This window comes from Macaca fascicularis, chromosome 2 (genome assembly GCF_037993035.2).
Source record: "Macaca fascicularis isolate 582-1 chromosome 2, T2T-MFA8v1.1".
Lineage (NCBI taxonomy): Eukaryota > Metazoa > Chordata > Mammalia > Primates > Cercopithecidae > Macaca > Macaca fascicularis.
The window spans coordinates 60381872-60401173 of NC_088376.1; the positions used below are offsets into that span (position 1 = coordinate 60381872).

The following is a 19302-nucleotide window of genomic DNA, read 5'->3' on the forward strand; positions in this document are numbered from 1 at the left end:
CTTTTCCATATTGCCAAAATCTTTTAAATCCTGGAAATAAAATTATCTGACAGTTTGAACCCCCAAAACCCAACTGAAAGGACTACTTTGGTGTCAAAGAGAAAAATTTCAAACGGAATCAATTTTTAGATGAGAACAGAATAGGATAAGGGACACGACCCTAGGGCTAGAGGTCACAAGGGTCCTGTGGCTGTCTTATAAGCATCCCAAAAATCCCCATGCCTCATATGGTTTCATGTTTCATTGTCTCCCCATAGACCAAGCTTTCCACATAGAAAGTGATGGGGCTTTTCCAGGGCAGTTTTTGCCTCTCTTTCTTTATTGATATTTCCTTTCACTTTGGTACCCAAGACTCCATACTGGGCATCTGCCTTCATGCCCACCTCTCAGTGTACCTCAGGAACTTCTTGTTTCATTTTGGAAAGAGGCTGGGTAGAGATATACATACGTGCATATCTTGCCTATTGTTTTTGGTTTTTAGAAATATTGCTCCACAAGGTTTTATTTAGAAAATTAGACAAATTTACTCAAATTACACTGTTACTAGCTGCTTAGATTACTACACTTATTCTTGGGACATCTGAACTTTAGCATTCCTTACAGCTAAAAGAACTTTCTTACAGTAATATTTCAGGCATTACACATAATCAAGAAAGAGCATTATTTCTGAGCAAAGGAGCCTGCCTGACATTTATAGGTAATTTTATTAGACTAAATAAAATGAAATAATGGAATCAAATAATATCAGACCATAAAGGAGGCAATCCAGTGTAAAGCTGCTAATTTTTACGGATGTGAAATGAACTGACCACCTGCAACAGCAACAGTTTTTTGTTTTTCATCATTCTTTCTGTCTTTTCCCCCTGTTTAACTGGGCATGGGGCCACCCAAAACCAGGCAACACGCTCCAGTCTCCCTTGCAGCTACATATGGTCATATTCAGCTTTATTCTATTTAGCTAATGGATTGTAAACAAAAGGTTGTGTTTGACAGCTTGGAAGATTCCTTCTCCCCTTCCCCCTTCCTGCTGGCTGAAAGACTGATGTGATGGGTGGAGACAGTGTCATCTTGGACCATGACACAGAAGCTATTGCTTTCTGGTGCACTCAGGAATGGTAGAGCAATAAGGTAGAAGGAGCCTGAGTCTCTGAAACATGGCACTCTAGAGAGATTGCCTTCTAGATTTCTTTAAGTGTAAGACAATCAGATATCTATCTTTGTTTAAGTTACTGTGGTTTTGGATTTTTGTGTTACTCTTAGCCAAGCCTACTCTAAGCTGCTATATCAATAGTCTAGAAAATTATTAAATTGATTAGCAATGGCTTGCTAGAGGAGGGCAGGATGATGGGTGATGGGCAAGGCCTGATTCTAAATCCAAAAGAGAAAGCACTTTAAATATTCTCTGTCTGGAGTTCCCAAATACTGATCCACAAATAGCTGCATCAGAATTACCCTGACAGAGGTTCCCGTAAATCCAGACTTCTGGTTCTCTTTTCAGGAGATTATGACTTAGTAGGCATTCTATGGGGTCCAAGACTGACATTATTTTAAAGCTCCTCACATAACCCTGATATCCAGATACACTTGGTAACTATCTGATCTACAACTGTTCTCTGCTGTGGGTCTGGGGTGGGGGGTGAAACAGAACCACCAGAAAGATTTGTTTGTTTTGGGGAAAAAAGCAAACAAATTTGAATTCTGAAATAATTTATTCCTCAAGTTATTTAGACCCACCTCTCCTTCTCCTAGTACCCACTGACAGTCACACAAATGTCACCAAATGAACTGTTCTCTTTCAGGCTAGCCTTTGATATGGTTTGGATCTGTGTTGCACCCAAATCTCATGTCGAATTGTAATACTCAATGTTGGAGGTGAGGCCTGGTGGGAGGTGACTGGATCACAGGGGTGGATTTCCCCCTCGCTGCTGCTCTCATGAGAGTGAGTGAGTGCTCATGAGATCTGGCGCAGCACCTCCCCACTCTCTCTTCCTCCTGCTCTGGCCATGAGGTGCCTTCTTCCCCTCTGCCTTCCACCACGATTGTAGGTTTTCCTGAGGCCTCCCCAAAAGCTGAGCAGATGCCAGCATCATGCTTCCTGTTGCAGCCTTTGGAAGTGCAAGCCAATTAAGCCTCTTTTCTTTATAAATTACCCAGTCCCAGCTATTTCTTTATAGCAGTGCAAGAATAGATGGATACAGCCTTCGTTCAGACAAACTGACATTGACATAATTTGCATGTGGTTAGACTGCATGTGGCTACTGTTTTTTGTTTTTCACAGATTACATTTTCCATGGGAGTTTAGTCAACACCAATGTGCATTACTATACATTAATGAATCATTTCTGACAAAAAGAATTACCATGAAAATGCAGAAAGACTTTACTTTTTAAAGATTCCAGGGCCTCACACCTCAGAGGTTGAACTTTTTGGTCCTTGCAAAGATCTGCAAGGTCAGCAGATTCAGTTAAACAGCTGTCAGGCGAAGCTGGCCTAATAACACTCGGGCATACCAGTGGGTTCTCTTGGCAGAAAAGGTGACGGGCAGGGGAAAGCATTAACAGAAGGCAGAGTGTGGCGAGACATTCCCAACAGCAGTGCACAGAAAGGGATTATACTAAGAGTACATCTACACCAGAGAAATCCCCTTTCAAGATCCATCCTCACGTTGACAGGTGCAGGCTTGGGAACTCAGTTCTCCTGCCCTCCTCTGGAAAGCTAGAGGAGAAAGAGCCTCGACCAGGAGGAAGCCAGGCAGGTCTCAAGGGGTTCACTATAACTCTGAGAAGAAATATAATCAAACAGCACCAAAGATGCGTTTTAAGACAAAATTCCAAAATGATGCTGAAGATACCAAAGATCTAATTCTAACTGGGTTACTAACTCAGTCTGAGTCTGGGTAAGTCACATAACGTTTCTGGTTTTAAATTTTATCTTATGCAGAATCAAGGGATTGAACTTAATGAACTATGAAATTCCTTTTAAAAGTTGGACAATTTTATATTTATTGAATAGCTAATTATATTATATATACATAGGTTCAAGGAAAAGCTCTCAGTCAATTATAGATTTGTTTTTATTTTAAAATATAAAAATCCTAAATCCCAACATAAAATCATCAGAGAGACATGCATGTCTTTGAAACCTGAATTTCTGAAAACTTTCTTAATTGCTTAATCCCCATAAACTCTGATGGCATTCTGTTGTCCCTACTGAAAGATGCCATTATGCAAATATTTAGCTTAGTACTTTTAAACATCCACAAACGTTTATTTCACTCTCCCAAATAACATCAGTCAGAGGACTGAAAACATTCTGAACCCAGGCACTTATTGACATGATAGCTACAGGCTCTCATTAAAGGGTAGTCTATGAAATCTAATTCTGTGCTTACTGATGGTCTCCTGGGTTAAGAGAAATTGCAACCTGAAATGAGATACAGCTCTTTTATTGGTTGTTGTTACTGCAAAGTGGTCTTGAATCTTTTGGTGCTCTCTCCATTTTAACCCTCCTTCTTCAGGTGACACAACAGTAATAAAATACTCACTTCCTAAACCTTCCACATAACCCTGCTACTTGACTCACAGGCCATTGCCCATGTAAAAGGATTGAAAGATAAATTGGAACTCCCAGAAATCCCAGGAAATATTTGTATGTCATAGAGCTCCAATAGATTAAATAGGTTGGATTAAGCGCCAGTGCAATTCAGGGGAATGGAGAGAAAAAAACCAAACTTACTTCATCCACATGCCCAACAGTTCCATAAATCCTTGCCATCTGTCCAATGAGGTAGGGGAATCTCTCACCAATCTCTTTCAGCATTGGAAGAAAACCATTCAAAGCCACTGGCTCATAGCCTGCTATCTCTATTAGGATGTTTAGGATGATGTCATTATGGGTTGAATCCTTCAAATGCCCAATTAGGAAAGGAATACACTTCTGAACTACCTATAAAGAGAGAGGGGAGGAGGAGGGAAGAAAGAAGAAGGAAAAAGAAAAGTTAATTAAATTGCAATTAATTTTGAAAGCAAAATTTTTTTGTATTAAACCTGAACTCAACACATTCTGGGATTATTAACCTCATTGGTACTCAGGCAAATCTTCCAAGTTTAGAATTTAAAATTTACAATAAAATCTTCAGAGCCTTTAGTTCCTTTTTCTTTTAATCTGTGCCTTACTGTTGAAGAGTGAAGTTTAAAATAATGCTTCAGTGTTGCTATTCATAAGTCAAGTTTCGATGTGTTATTTCCTCATTGGGAATGGTACATTTCCTCCAACCACCATGAAAGCTGCAATTTAAAGGACAATTTAAGTAGGTAGGAGATCCTTGTTGACTTTAATCAAAGCCTTCAAAATGGAGAAATCCAGTTTAGAAATGTTTAATAAATAAAAATATGAAAGCAGAAAAGATCTCCCACATTTTCTTCAATTTTCCATTTTGATCACAAAAATGTAATAATAAGATAAAATTATTAAAGCAAAATGATTTATACCATAGTCTCATATCTTAATTTTTTTTCTTGACTCTTAATGCTTATATGAATGTAAAGGTGAAATTTATCCAAGAAAATGGAACTCTTTGGTGGAATAAAGACTCTATGTTAATATGTCACATACTGATAATGTAATGAATTGTTTTGTTTGCTAAAATAGAAGAATTAGAAAGGGAAACTTGTGGGAAGCTGAACAACGAAAGTGAAACAGATTTGCCCATCCATATTTCTGCTTTATTTGTTTCTTTTGTTTGTGTTTGATTTACTTTATTGATTTGTCATTTTTTGAGTAGGGTAGACTTTAAATGTAGCTTCCAGTATTAAAACCAAATCTGATACACAGCACCATCTGCCCAAAGTTGAACTCATAATCCACCCCCTGCCAAAAACCTGCTTCTCCCACCACCTCTTCTGGCTCTAAGTGCCTCCTTTTCCTATAAATTACACCATTATCCACCTGGCTACTCAAACTAGAAACTGTTTCTCCCTTACCAGCAGCTATTTTCCAAGCAATCACCAAGTCCTGTTGATTCCAATACCCAAGAATCCCACAGATTTGTCCACTCCTTTCTTTTTATATTCATCCATTCATTCACTCTTTCACAAATACTGACTGAGTCCTTCCTATTTGCAACCTGTAGGTGATGGGGACAGCAATAAGTCTGACAAGATTCACTGTTTAGTAAAGGAGACATTCAGTAAAAGAAATAATCACATCAGAAATGAACAATTATAATTTTAATAAATCCCATGTAGGGAAAATGTAGGGCTCTGTGAGAGACTGTCCCAGGGCCCTAATTGAGGCAAAGGGTCAGGGAAGGTCTCTCTCAGGGGGACATGGAGCTGAGATCCCTGACCCAGGCATCCCACACATGGGTTATTCCAACAGCCTCCTAACAGGTCTCCCTGCCCTCAGTCTTGCCCATCCAATCTCTTCTCAGATTTAGCCACAGTGGTGTTTTTTCCTGCCTTAAAACCCTACGGTCACTTGCCCTTTTTTTCATACCTGACTCCTATCCATCTTCCCACATTCAGTCCCTTGTCCACTTGGTCCACCTTCCCCAGTCCAGATTCCACTACCTATCGCACATCAACGATGATGAATTATTTTTAAAAATTCTTAACTTGAGAAATTTTCTTTTGCATCTTGGATTTTACTCATGTGATCTGTTCTGCCTGGAATTCATGTTGCCCCTATTTTGCTTGAGTAGCTCCTGATCATTCTTGAGGCCTCAGATGAACTATTATTTCCTTAAGAAACCTCCCTCAACTCCTCTCTTCTTCCTTCTCAGGCTATAGTGCCCTTGTGGAAGCTCCCACTGTACCCTAAATGGCCCTGAGCAGGTCCTTCACATGATTCCTTCTTACTGCTGCTCTAGACGCCTTTCAGGCTGGATTGAAAGCTCCACAAGGTTAAGCATCATCCCTATCTTGTACACCATTGGACACCTAATGCCTTACACAGAGCTTATCCGGAAGGTGAGTTAATAAGTTTTTGAGCAACAAATCAAAGGAAGATAAATCTAATTTGTATAGAGTGACATCTGAATAAAACATCTCCCCCACCCCATAGTAAAGAGTTGTACACAATGTTTAAACATATACTGTCATGTATTACTACAAAACAATTAACAAGAACATAAAAGAAGAAAGTTTCTAGATAATTAAAATTATCCTATATAGAGATTTAAACTTCAGATTCATATCCAGTACTTTTGGAGGAAAGAATAGGGCTAGATTCTGGTAAATAGCATATACGAATGCACAGTTCTAGAAATGCTGCCTGTGCATTAGGAAGCAATTGTATGTTCTTCAGGAGAAGCCATGCAAGGTCCCTGGCATATATGGCAGAAGTGTCAGCCAGCTGCTCCAGGTCAGGGCAACATACTTAACCTCATGTTTTTAGCAATGAAAAATGCTTGCACATTTCCTGCCCCATTCTATAAAGTTTCATTTCCCAGTCCTTACTCTTCAGGTCCTGTTTCCTGAACACCAAGGTCTTTGTGACATGTGCTTCTCTCATGCCACTTTTACTTTAAAATTTAAACTTCAGCAATACGTCCCAAGCTACATAGCATGGGTTTTAGCTGTTGTCCCATAAAGAACAATTAAAAAGGAAAGAAAAAGAAGAAGTGAAGGAAGGAAGGAAGAGAGAGGAAAGAAGAAAGAAAGAAAGAAAGAAAGAAAGAAAGAAAGAAAGAAAGAAAGAAAGAAAGAAAGAAAGAAAGAAAGAAAGAAGAGAAAGAAAGAAAGAAAGAAAGAAAGAAAGAAAGAAAGAAAGAAGGAAGGAAGGAAGGAAGGAAATGAAAGAAAGAAAGAAAGAAAGAAGGAGGGAGGAAGGAAGAGAGGAAGGAAGGAAGAAAGGAAAGGAAGGATGGAAGGAGGGACGGAAGAAAAAGAAAGAAAGAAAGAAGGAAAGAAAGAAAAGAAAAGAAAAGAAAGAAGACAGAGAAAGAAAGATGCTCAAGGCAAATACATACACTTGGGCATAGTTGAATCCACAGAAAGAGCAAGGGAAGAGAAGCCCTGAACAATGTAAATTAAATAATAACAATTTTACAAATTCAACAAAAGTTGATATTTTTTACTCTGAATTCCGAATAGCCTAAAGTTTGTTACGATGATAGAAAAGATAGATATTTCTTGAAGTTTATCCACACATGAGAGACAAGTCTGCTTTGGGTTTTAGATAGATTATTCTTGGATTAGAAGGAATTTTATTTTCCAAACATAGGGCATTTCCTTAGGCTGGTGTCTTCAGTGCTTCCTCATTGAGAGCTGCCTGCCTGATGCAGGGAATGGTGGGCTTCAGTGAGAGCCAAGTAGCCACTAAGAATAAGATTCTGGCTGCAGAGAGCAAGCTGACATGGACTTTGTTCAGGCTGTAAACCATGGACAGCTTAAAAAGCTACCAAACTGGCCTTGTTGCCTCAAATCTCTCTCCCTTCTGTTCAGGCTCCTCACTGCCACCAGACTCATAGCCCTCAAACTCCGATCTGATCACCTCAGGTTTCTCTTAGAGACTTTCAAAATTTTCTCATGGCCCATGGACAAAATTCCAGAGCCATGCTATTCCAGACTCCGGTGTCTTTTTTGATGGGCCTATCTGCAGACTCTTCCCCTATGACCCAGTTACATGGCACTGATCACCCACAGTGGCTTGAACACAGAGAAATCTTGTACTTTCAAATTCAATCTCAAATCTCTACTTCTGGGAAATCTTCTCTCCACCCACCCTAACACATGCAGGACCTGACACTAGGGTACAAGCAGAGTCCTTCACATCACAAATACTCAGCCACTATATAAAATGTTCTATCCTCCTCCCTGACAAATGTGCCTTTCTAACAATCTGTGACACTTGATTTGAATTTAGAACGTTTGACCTCTGGAGAGAAAATAAGGAGAGATGTCTCCCAGTCCCCATTCCTTGTCCCATACCTTCTCTTCTATTTCCACCCCGGCTTTGCCCTGCATGTGAACACCCCAGTCCACACATGCAAGCTCTTCTAGGCCACCTCTCAAGAATATGGGGTCAACTGTTGGCATGGCTTGTTCTCAGGAGAACAGACCCAAGGACCAAGTATTCACAAATCCTGGAAGCAGGTTTGAGATACCTGGGAAAGGAATTCCAAGGTCTCAGTTACCTGAACTGAGTTTAGTGGGCAAAAGAGTGGGTGGGAACTGGGGGTGCAAGTAAAGGAGGGCCCAAACAGAATGCTCTAAACCAAGTAGCCCAGCATAGGGCCTCAGCCCTGAATTCCCTGGTTTTTCCTGGGTAGAATTAGTCACTTCCTCTTCCATGCTCCCACAGCAGTCTATTTACGAGTTTGGCATTTTGTCATTGAAGTTTTATGGATACATCTCCCAGACCATGTACACCTTGAGGATATGGCCATCTGAAGACAGTGCCATAACTTAATTTACAGCAATAACATTTCAAATCTTATGTAAAGAATAAATTTTTTGAGCGATTAAAGTCTCAGGATACAAAATCAATATGCAAAAATCACTAGCATTCCTATATACCAACAGCAGGCAACAAAGAGCCAAATCATGAATAAATTCCCATTCACAATTGCTACAAAGAGAATAAAATACCTTGAAATATAGCTAACAAGAGAAGTGAAGGACCTCTTCAAGGAGTGCTACAAACCACTGCTCAAGAAAATCAGAGAGGACACAAACAAATGGAAAAACATTCCATGGTCATGGATAGGAAGGATCAATATTGTGAAAATGGCCATACTGTCCAAAGCAATTTACAGATTCAATGCTATTCTTATTAAACTACCACTGACCTTCACAGAATTAGAAAAAACTACTTTAAAATTCATTTGGAACCAAGGAAGAGCCTAAATAGCCAAGACATTCCTAAGCAAAAAGAATAAAACTGGAGGCATTATACTACCCAACTTCATACTAAACTGCAAGCCTGCAGTAACCAAAACAGCAGAGTACTGGTACAAAAACAGACACACAGACCAATGGAACAGAATAGAGATCTCAGAAATAAGACTGCACATTTACAATCATTTGATCTTCAACAAACCTGACAAAAACAAGCAAGGGGGAAAGGATTTTCTATTCAATAAACTGTGCTGGGAGAAGTGACCAACCATATGCAGAAAACTGAAACAGGACCCGTTCCTTACGCCTTATACAAAAATTAACTCAAGATGGATTAAAGACTTAAATGTAAAACCCCAAATGATCAAAACTCTAGAAGAAAATCGAGGCAATACTATTCAGGACATAGGCACAGGCAAAGATTCATGATGAAAACATCAAAAGCAATTGCAAGAGAAGCAAAAATTGACAAATGGGATCTAATTAAAGAGCTTCTGCACAGCAAAAGAAACTATCATTAGAGTGAACAGAAAATCTATAGAATGGGAGAAGATTTTTGCAATCTATCAATCTGATAAAGGTCTAATATCCAGAATCTACATGGAACTTAAACAAATTTGCAAGAAAAAAAACAAACAACCCAATTAAAAAGTGGGCAAAGAATGTGAACAGCCATTTCTCAAAAGAAGACATTCTTGTGGTCAACAAACATGAAAAAAAGCTCAACATCGCTGATCATTAGAGAAATTCAAATCAAAACCACAATGAGATACTGTCCCATGCCAGTCAGGATAGCAGTTACTAAAAAGTCAAGAAGAAATAAATGCTGGCGAGGTTGTGGAGAAAATGGAACATTTTTACACTATTGGTGGGAATGTAAATTAGTTCAACCATTTTGGAAGATAATGTGGTGATTCTTCAAAGACCCAGAACCAGAAATAGCATTTGACCCAGCAATCTCATTAGTGCGTATATACCCAAAGGAATATAAATCATTCTATTATAAAGATACATGCATGCATATGTTCATTGCAGCACCATTTGCAATACCAAAGACATGGGGTCAACCCAAGTACCCATCAATGATAGACTGGATAAGGAAAATGTGGCACATATATACCATGGACTACTATGCAGTCATAAAAAGGAACAAGATCATGTCCTTTGCAGGGACATGGATGGAGCTGGAAACCACTATACTCAGCAAACTAATGCAGAAACAGAAAACCAAACACCACATATTCTCATTTATAAGTGGGAGGTGAACGATAAGAATACAAGCATATGATGTGGGAAGGGTGGAACAACACACACTGGGGCCTGTTGGGAGGCTAGGGGGGAGGGAGAGAATCAGGTAGAATAGCTAATGCGTGCTTGGCTTAATAACCAGGTGATGGGTTGATCTGTGCAGCAAACCACCATGGCACACATTTACCTGTGTAATAGACCTGCACATCCTGCCCACGTACCCCAGAACTTAAAAGTTGAAGGAGAAAAAAAAAAGAGCAATTATGCACACACATGTGTGTTGGCACACACTTTCTCTTCAATTAGTCTTCATGCCCAGTTTTATCTTGTAATTACTTTGGCTAGCATTAAGAATCTACTAATCTCTAGAAATCTACAAAATGACTGCCATTCTTTTTATTTACTAATTCCCACCGTACTGAAATATATTATATATTCCAAAAACTATAGTTCTGCTCTAAATTTCAGAACAGTCTATATATTCCAGCACTCCATCTTCTTAACATTCTGTAAATGACTTCTTATTTTAAATAAATACCAAAAGTGACCCTGAGTATTGTTGGCCTCGGTTAGGTGTGTGAATAGAAATGCTCTACATTGTTGTGTGAAAATCCTAGAAAATAATTCTCTCCTCTAGGGAACACATCACAAAAGCAGCTCCTCTGTGTCTGAACATTCATCACCGGAAGACTGCCCTTGCCACTTCCTGCCACTCATTGCTGTGTGCTTGGGGCTAGAAGCTAATGTCCCAGGGATAACAACAGATGTGCTTATATGTGTAACTAAACTCTGTTCCTTTCATTGGCTAGACTACAGCATGGTTTACAGCAGCCAAGATTACAGACTTGATTCTCACAAAGGCCACTCGGAAAACTGACCATCCAGCCTTTTTCCATAAATGGATCCTGAGAATTCTCTGGAGGTACCAGGTATAAATTACTAGCCAGGAACTGCCTCCTCCCATCTGACAAGGATAGTGTCCTGAAAAGTAGGATGCCCAGAGGGCAATGATGGAGGAAGGGGACCCACCTACTCAGTTAGCCACATCCTGGAGCTCACAGATACGTGGATGTTGAAGCGAGGCTACCGTCACAGTCTCATGGACTAGTCAGCTTTATGTAGAGAAATTTTTTTTCAAGGGCCAACTGTTGATCCTCCAGCCCTGGAAAACCATGTTATCCCAGGTCACAGAGGGTGAGTAGTGAGAAGGGCATTTGGGACACATGAAACATCCCTGCACATTGCCTTCCCTAGGGAGCCCACTCAGTTTACCTCCAAGTTACACAGCATCAGGAATGCTTTAATGCAGGAACAGAAGCTTTACTTGAATTCCAGTTTCATGAAGTCAAAGTCTCCTTATTTAGCTTCCTCTTTTGCCTGAAATGAATTAGGCTTAACTTGAAAGCTTCAGTCTAAATTTCTGGTTGTCGCCACTTATTTCCCTTCTCAGTAAACCATTTCTCCACATATCCTTCCATCTCCCTTGCTCACTGTCTAATTAAGGAAGGGGTGAGAGAGAAGGTGAATCAGGTGGTTTCTGTATTGTACCACCTGTGGTGACAGACCCTTTGAAATCAAGGGTGCACTCTAGTTCTAGGGGTGCTGGCAGCAGGAACAGAGCATGAAGAGCTGAGGGAGGCAAGTGAAGAGGCCGCTTTGCCATGAAGGTAGGGCTGACAGGAAATGGGACTCCACAATCCCCCCTGCCATTACAACTTCTTCTCCCCAGGTAGGATCCCGGTATTGGTGGGGTCCATCCACATCACTCTAGGTGCTCCCTAAACCCTGGCCTCTTTGTTCTGGGATCCACATGCAGCACCCACAATACCTAGCAGAACATGAGTTCACCCTCTCCTCATTTTGTTTACTCTCCTTCTCTTGTCTAGCCACGCTCCAACTGCCCTCTCTTCCTCACCTTCTCCTGTATCTTCTGGAACTTTCATTTGCTTCACAAGCCACAGCCTTACAGCCTTGATTCTTTAGTGTGTTGAGGTCAAAAGATTTCATTGGTTGGAATTAGACTGGGTTTGTATTGCAGCTTGGCCTGATCTATCTGGCTTTGGGAAAGTGACCTAGCTAGTGTGAGGCCCAGATGGTTTTAGGATGGTTTTAGGGAAGGTAGTATGACTCTGATGGTCAGTGGGGGACATGAAAGTTGAAAGGCTGATAAAGATGAAGTGCATGTGAAAAGCCACCTCAGCCACCAAGTCACCCTTTGGTACCACCACTGTTCTTAATAACCTCTCCAAACTTTGGCTTCTCTATTTATAAAATAAAAAGCTTGTTGTGGGAAATAAATGAGACGTCTGTGATACACCTACATAGTGCCTGGTACATGGTATGAGCTTGGTCACTATTAGCGCTATTGTCCACCCTCCCCTGCCTGCTGGGACCAGCACTGAGAAAACTCCTCCTCTGTTAGCCTTCTCTACAGTGGAAGTGGAAGCTGCCCAGTTATTTCCCCAGTTGGAGACCTCTGTTCTAGGTGATCCAATAATCCTTCAACTCCACTCCTTAACCCAAACTCTATGGCAGTTTTGCTCATCCTTTCTGTCCTCAGTCCTTTCCAAAATTGGTTCTCTCACTTGTGCTCTGGAATACATTCCCCATCTTCCTCCAGCACCTTGTTCTGTCTCCTATTTCCTCTCGCATCTTCAATCCCTTATTCTTATTGTGTCTTTAACCCTCCTTGTTTCTTCTAAACTTCCTGAATTGGCAGTCCATACTCATATGGTCCTTTCCTAACCTTCCCTTCCACATGCAATCCACAATAAATGACTGACTTCTCCCACTCCACCTCACAAATGCTGCCTTTTGTAAAAAAGATACAACTGATGAGCCCCAATTGCCAAATCCAAGGTCAATGCCTGCCTCTTGTCTTTTTTACTTCTCTAGACCTTGACCCTGTTGAGCCACTTTTTCCCCTTTCACAGCATGAATTTTCCTGGTTCTTCATGTCTTCACTCTTTTTGTCTCTTGTTAATTTGTTCATTTCTTAATTCAATAACTTTGTATTCACATCATACTATGTGACCCAGCACTACACTAGGGAGTGCATATGAATATGTAGATAAGAGTCCTATGTACCTTAAGGAGTTTATCGTGCACCAAAAGAAACAGTCTTGCAAAAATGACATATTGCTCTAGGGGCAACAGGGACAGTGCATACCAATAACATAGAACTCCCCAGTCCTCTGCCTGAGCTCTAGCCTTGCTACTCAAAGTGTGGTCCCTTGAAGCAACAGCAGCAGCACCATACGGGTACTTGTAAAAAAGACACAGTTGGGTCCCCAATTGTGTCTACTGAACCTACTGAACCAAAACCCCTGGGATTGAGGCCCAGGCATTGGTCATCCTTGTTGGTCTCATCTCCTGAAGCTTCCTGTGAATTCTGCTCTCCAATATCCAAGATTCCCAGCTCTGAATCATCCACATAAAAGTATGCATTTTTCAGGGTATGGCTCTGATGTCACTCCCTTTGTGGGGCTTCATGGCATCTATTTCCCCCTAAAATAGAATTCATTACCCCCTCTCTCTGTTTATGCCATTTGCAAAGCATTTATCACCTTGTTTAATTTGGTTCTATCTTTGTTCTCAGTTTGGTTCTATGAATATTTATTGAGCACTATCAGATACTGTGGAAAAGTCTAAGATACAGAGGAAAGAAGAAATCATTTCTTGTCAAAGGAGCTTGCAGTCTATTGTGGCTAATTATGCATACAACTATTCTTTCTTGCTTTTCTTTGAATAATTTGGATGCTGAATACAAATGTTCCAGTCTTCACTTTAGCATTGATTTTTTTTCAGGTGGTGGATAGTGAAATTATAAAGAAATGGGACAACCATAATTGAATAACCTTGGGCTAACCATTCATATTCACTGGGCACACATGTTGGTTGATATGGTTTGGCTCTGTGTCCTCACCCAAATCTCATCTTGAATTGTACTCCCATAAGTTCCACATGTTGTGGGAGGGACCTAGTAGGAGATAATTTGAATAATGGGGGCAGTTTCCCCCAAACGTTTTTCATGGTAGAGAATAAGTCTCATGAGATCTGATGGTTTTATCAGGGGTATCCAAAAATGAGAGGCTTCATTTTCTCTTACTGCCACCATGTAAGAAGTGCCTTTTGCCTCCCACCATGATTCTGAGGCCTTCCCAGCCATGTGGAACTGTAAGTCGAATTAAACCTCTTTTTCTTCCCAGTCTTGGGTATGTCTTTATCAGCAGCATGAAAACTGACTAATACAGTAAATTGGTACCAGTAGAGTGGGGTGTTGCTGAAAAGACACCTAAAAACTTGGACGTGACTTCGAAACTGGGTAACAGGCAGCAGTTGGAACAGTTTGGAGGGTTCAGAAGAAAACAGGAAAATGTGGGAAAATTTGGAACTTCCTAGAGACTTGTTGAACAGCTTTGACCAAAACACTGAAAGGGATATAGACAATAAGGTCCAGGCTGAGGTGGTCTCAGATGGAGATGAGAAACTTGTTGGAAACTACAGCAAAGGTGATGCTTGTTACGTTTTAGCAAAAAGACTGGTAGCATTTTGCCCCTGCCCTAGGGGTTTCTGGAACTTTGAACTTGAGAGAGATGATTTAGGGTATCTGGCAAATAAGTTTCTAAGCAGCAAAGCATTCAAGAGGTGACTTGGGTGCTGTTAAAGACATTCAGTTTTATAAGGGAAGTAGAGCATAAAAGTTTGGAAAATTTGCAGCCTGACAATGTGATAGAAAAGAAAAACCCATTTTCTGAGGAGAAATTCAAGCTGGCTGCAGAAATTTGCATAAGTAACAAGGAGCCAAATGTTAATCCCCAAGACAATGGGGAAAATGTGTCCAAGGCATGTCAGAGGTCTTCATGGCAGCCCCTCCTATCACAGGCCCAGAGACCTAGGAGGAAAAAATGGTTTCATGGGCAAGGCCCAGGGCCCCCATGCTGTGAGCAGTCTAGGGACTTGGTGCCCTGTGTCCTAAACACTCCCACTGTGACTGAACGGGGCCAAAGTACAGCTCGGGCCATGACTTCAGAGGGTGCAAACCCCAAGCCTTGACAACTTCCATGAGGTGTTGAGCCTGCAGGTGCACAAAAGTCAAGAATTGAGGTTTGGGAACCTCTGCCTAGATTTCAGAGGCTGTATGGAAGTGCCTGGATGTCCAGACAAAAGTTTGCTTCAGGGGCAGGGCTCTCATGGAGAACCTTTCCTAAGGCAGTGCAGAAGGGAAATGTGGGGTCAGAGCCTCCACACAGAGTCCCTACTGGGGCACCAGCCTGTGAAAGCAGCCAGGAGGGAGGCTGTACCCTGAAAAGTCACAGGGGTGGAGCTGCCGAAGAACCCCTGCATTGGTGTGACTCAGATGCGAGACATGGAGTCAATGGAGGTCATTTCGGAGCTTTAATATTTGAGTGCCCTGCAGATTTCAGACTTGCATGGGACCTGTAGCCCCTGGCTTTGACCAATTTCTCCCATTTGGAACAGTTGTATTTATCCAATGTAACTTGCTTTTGATTTTACAGGCTCATAGGCAGAAGGCACTTGCCTTATCTTAGATGAGATTTTGGACTGTGGATTTTGGACTGTGTTAATGCTGAAATGAGTTAAGACTTTGGGGGACTGCTGGGAAGGCATGGTTGGTTTTGAAATGTGAGGAAATGAGATTTGGATGGGCCAGGGATGTAGTGTTATGGTTTGGCTCAGTGTCCCCACCAAAATCTCATCTTGAATTGTACTCCCATGATGCCCAAATGTTGTGGGAGGGATGCAGTGGAAGATAATTTGAATTATGGGGGTGGTTTCCCCCATACTGTTCTCCTGGTAGTGAATAAGTCTCATGAGATCTGAAGGTTTTATCAGGGTTGTCTGCTTTTGCATGGGGTTTCTCATTTTCTCTTCCTGCCACCATGTAAGGAGTGCTTTTTGTCTCCTGCCATGATTCTGAGGCCTCCCCAGCCATGTGGAACTGTAAGTCGAATTAAATCTCTTTTCTTCCCAGTCTTGGGTATGTCTTTATCAGCAGCATGAAAACGGAATAACACATTGGTACTCTCCAAAATCCATTTCGAATTCCCTCTTCCTGGCAGCCTCTAGTTTCTGTCTGTGTATCCTCCAGTTCAAGAGAAGCTCTAGAGGTAGAGCATGTATCCTAAACAGACAGAATATCAAGACTTCTGTTGGCTGCTGGTGGCAGTGATAGGTGTAGGAGAAGCATAGTGCCAAGAGAGCCCCTAGCACCTATTTGGAGATGACAAGGAGAAAGCCTGTGGAAAATGGAAACCTAGAAGTCAAATCTGAGAAATCAAAATAGAGAAATTGTTTGTTCATATTATTTTTGAACCAAACCTCATCTGATTTTTTTTCCCATCACATTAGCTATAAATTCCTATCATTGATGAAACTATTGTGGTTTGGGTGTTCTATTACTGATAATCATAAGCATCCTAATTGTTACAATATTCTACTTGAATCCAAAGAACAATAACTGATTTGCTATCTGAGAAATGAACCTTTGCTCTCACTATAGGCTGATTAATTCACAAATAAAGTTAAGTATAGTTCTTTCTCTTGGTCTTACCTGAGAAACTACAGATTCCTAGAACTGCATGATGACATTAAACTTTCTTTAACGCCATTCTACAATAGCTACAGATTCGCACATCTCTTGCCTTTTTTTTGTTTGTTTGTTTTGTGTTTTTTAAGACAGAGTCTCACTGTATCACCCAGGCTGGAGTTCAGTGGCTCGATCTCAGCTCACTGCAACCTCTGCCACCTGGGTTCAAGCGATTATCCTGCCTCAGCCTCCGGAGTAGCTGGGATTACAGGCTCCTGCCACCACGCCGGGCTAATTCTTCTTTATATTTTTTATTTTTTTGAGACAGAGTCTTGCTCTGTTGCCCAGGCTGGAGTGCAGTGGCGCAACCTTGGCTCAGTGCAACTTCTGCCTCCTGAGTTCAAGTGATTCTCCTGCTTCAGCCTCCTGACTAGCTGGAATAACAGGCACGCACCACCATGCCCAGCTAGTTTTTGTATTTTTAGTAGAGACAGGGTTTCACCATGTTGGTCATGTTGGTTGAACTCCTGACCTCGTGATCTGCCTGCCTCAGCCTCCCAAAGTGCTGGGATTACAGGCATGAGCTACTGCACTCAGTCTAATTTTTGTATTTTTAATAGAGACAGGGTTTCACCATCTTGGCCAGGCTGGTCTTGAACTCCTGACCTTCTGATCCACCCGCCTCAGCCTCCCAAAGTGCTGGGATTACAGTCATGAGCCATTACTCTGCCTGGCCCATTTGTTGCTTTTCATTACTGTATCTGTATGGTTAATTTTTTAATTTTTATTTATTTATGTCTTTATTTTTAAGACAGGGTCTCACTCTGTCACCCAGGCTGGAGTGCAGTGGCATGATTTTGGCTCACTGTAGCCTCAATTTCCCTGGCTCAGGTGATTCTCCCACCTCAGCCTCCTGAGTAGCTAGGACTACAGGTGCCTCCTCCATGCCCTGCTAATTTTTATATTTTTTGTATAGACAGAGTTTCACCATGTTGTTCAGACTGGCCTCAAGTGATTCACCCACCTCAGCCTCCCAAAATATTGAGCTTACAGGCATGAGCCACCATGCTTGGCCTGTGATGGTTAATTTTATATGTCAACATGACTGGGTCATGGGGCACCCAAGTATTTTATTAAACGTTATTTCTGGATGTGTCTGTGAGGATGATTTCAGATGAGATTAGCATTTTAATGGGTTGACTAAATAAAGCAGATTGCCCCTGCAATATGGGTGGGCCTCATCCAATTATCTGAGGGCCTGAAAAGAACAAAAAGGTGGAGGAAGAGAGAATTTACTCTCTCTGCCTGATTTTGTGAGCTGGAACATTGGTCTCTCCTGTCCTCAGACTGTAACTTATGCCATCGGCTCTCCAGTTCTCAGGCTTTCAGACTTGAATTGAAATTATGCCACTGGTTTTCCTTGGCATCTAGCTTGCAGATGACAGATGGGACTTCTTAGCCTCCATAATTTCATGAGCCAATTTCTCATTATACAAATATAATAAGTAGATGAGTGCTTTCACTTAAAAATGGACATGTATAAATGTATGAGACAGGAAATCCTAAGCACATATGCTGTTCACACACAAAGAAACATGCCTGGTTGCGTGGACCATGACATATACAATGTACTTTTTACCTCGAGTTGTTTTTTCTTTGCTGCTACATGCAAAAGCCGTAGTAGATGGTACTGTTCTGGCTGTTCCAGCTGAGACATCAAGGCCAGGAGTTCTGTCAGGTGTCTATTAATTGGCTGAGGCTGCTTTTCATACACAGCAGGTAACACTCTCAACAACATGGTGTTACCTGTTAAGGGAACAATAAAGGAAATGATGACTTTATCAAGCCATGAGCAACAGAAATAACATTATTACCAATGTAATAATATTGGCACTTACACATTAAATAGCACAGACTGATGGCCAATTCTTTAACTAAAAATAACGTGGTACCTTATTCTGAGATTAAAATGTGATTTACTCTGATTCCACAAAAGGAAATATTTTATGATATAATCAGCACCATTAACTAATGAAAAATTTTCCTGAGTAATGCACCATGGGGATAGAGGAACTCTGACAGTAATCAGACCACACCCTTTTGAAGGAAACAGTTCCAGTAAAGAATTACTGATGATAAACAAAATTTAGATGATGTTTAAATGAAAGCTAAGCAGTGCTATAATCATGGACCTAAATGAAACTGAACAACAGAAAAAGTGCAGAGGGATGAATTCACATTCCTGGAAGATACAGAATCATAATTTAGTCAACTCACATACAGAAACTATGCTTATTTTATGAATAGTTTAAGAAGTAGTAATGCAAATTTAAATCCACAATTTCTGCACTATTTCAAGGGAAGTTTAGCCTCAGCTGGTTTGTCACACATAATTTCCTCAAAGATATGTATAGACAACTAGATTTATAATGGCAAAATCTCAAGAAATATATTACATAAGGTATAGAAACTTATCTGCAATCAACATATGGGCAACATCTGCTTATCACTTTATGGTATGGATTTTTTTTCTCAAAATCCTCACAAGTAGTTAAATGTCTCAGGGGAATTGTTTCTAGGGATTTCTTGAACAATAATTTTCTTGACTCTATTTACTTTTACTTTAAATTTGGCTTTGTATATAGAAGCCATATACAGAAAGAA

General features: G+C 40.8%; 1 protein-coding gene across 10 annotated transcripts in view; it reads right to left on the bottom strand.

Moving 5' to 3' along the window:
• The window catches only part of VEPH1 (ventricular zone expressed PH domain containing 1), a 266231-nt gene that overhangs the window by 171473 nt on the left and 75456 nt on the right, over positions 1–19302 (bottom strand). For all 10 annotated transcript variants that reach the window (XR_012430819.1, XM_005546203.4, XM_045386724.2 and 7 more), the window contains 2 exons: positions 18278–18444; positions 3736–3945 (listed from right to left, as the gene is read on the bottom strand). Coding sequence is in view for 9 of the 10 variants with exons in the window: in XM_005546203.4 (XP_005546260.3) it covers positions 3736–3945; positions 18278–18444 (377 nt within the window). In the remaining variant the exon portion in view is untranslated. The remainder of the gene's footprint in view (positions 1–3735; positions 3946–18277; positions 18445–19302) is intronic.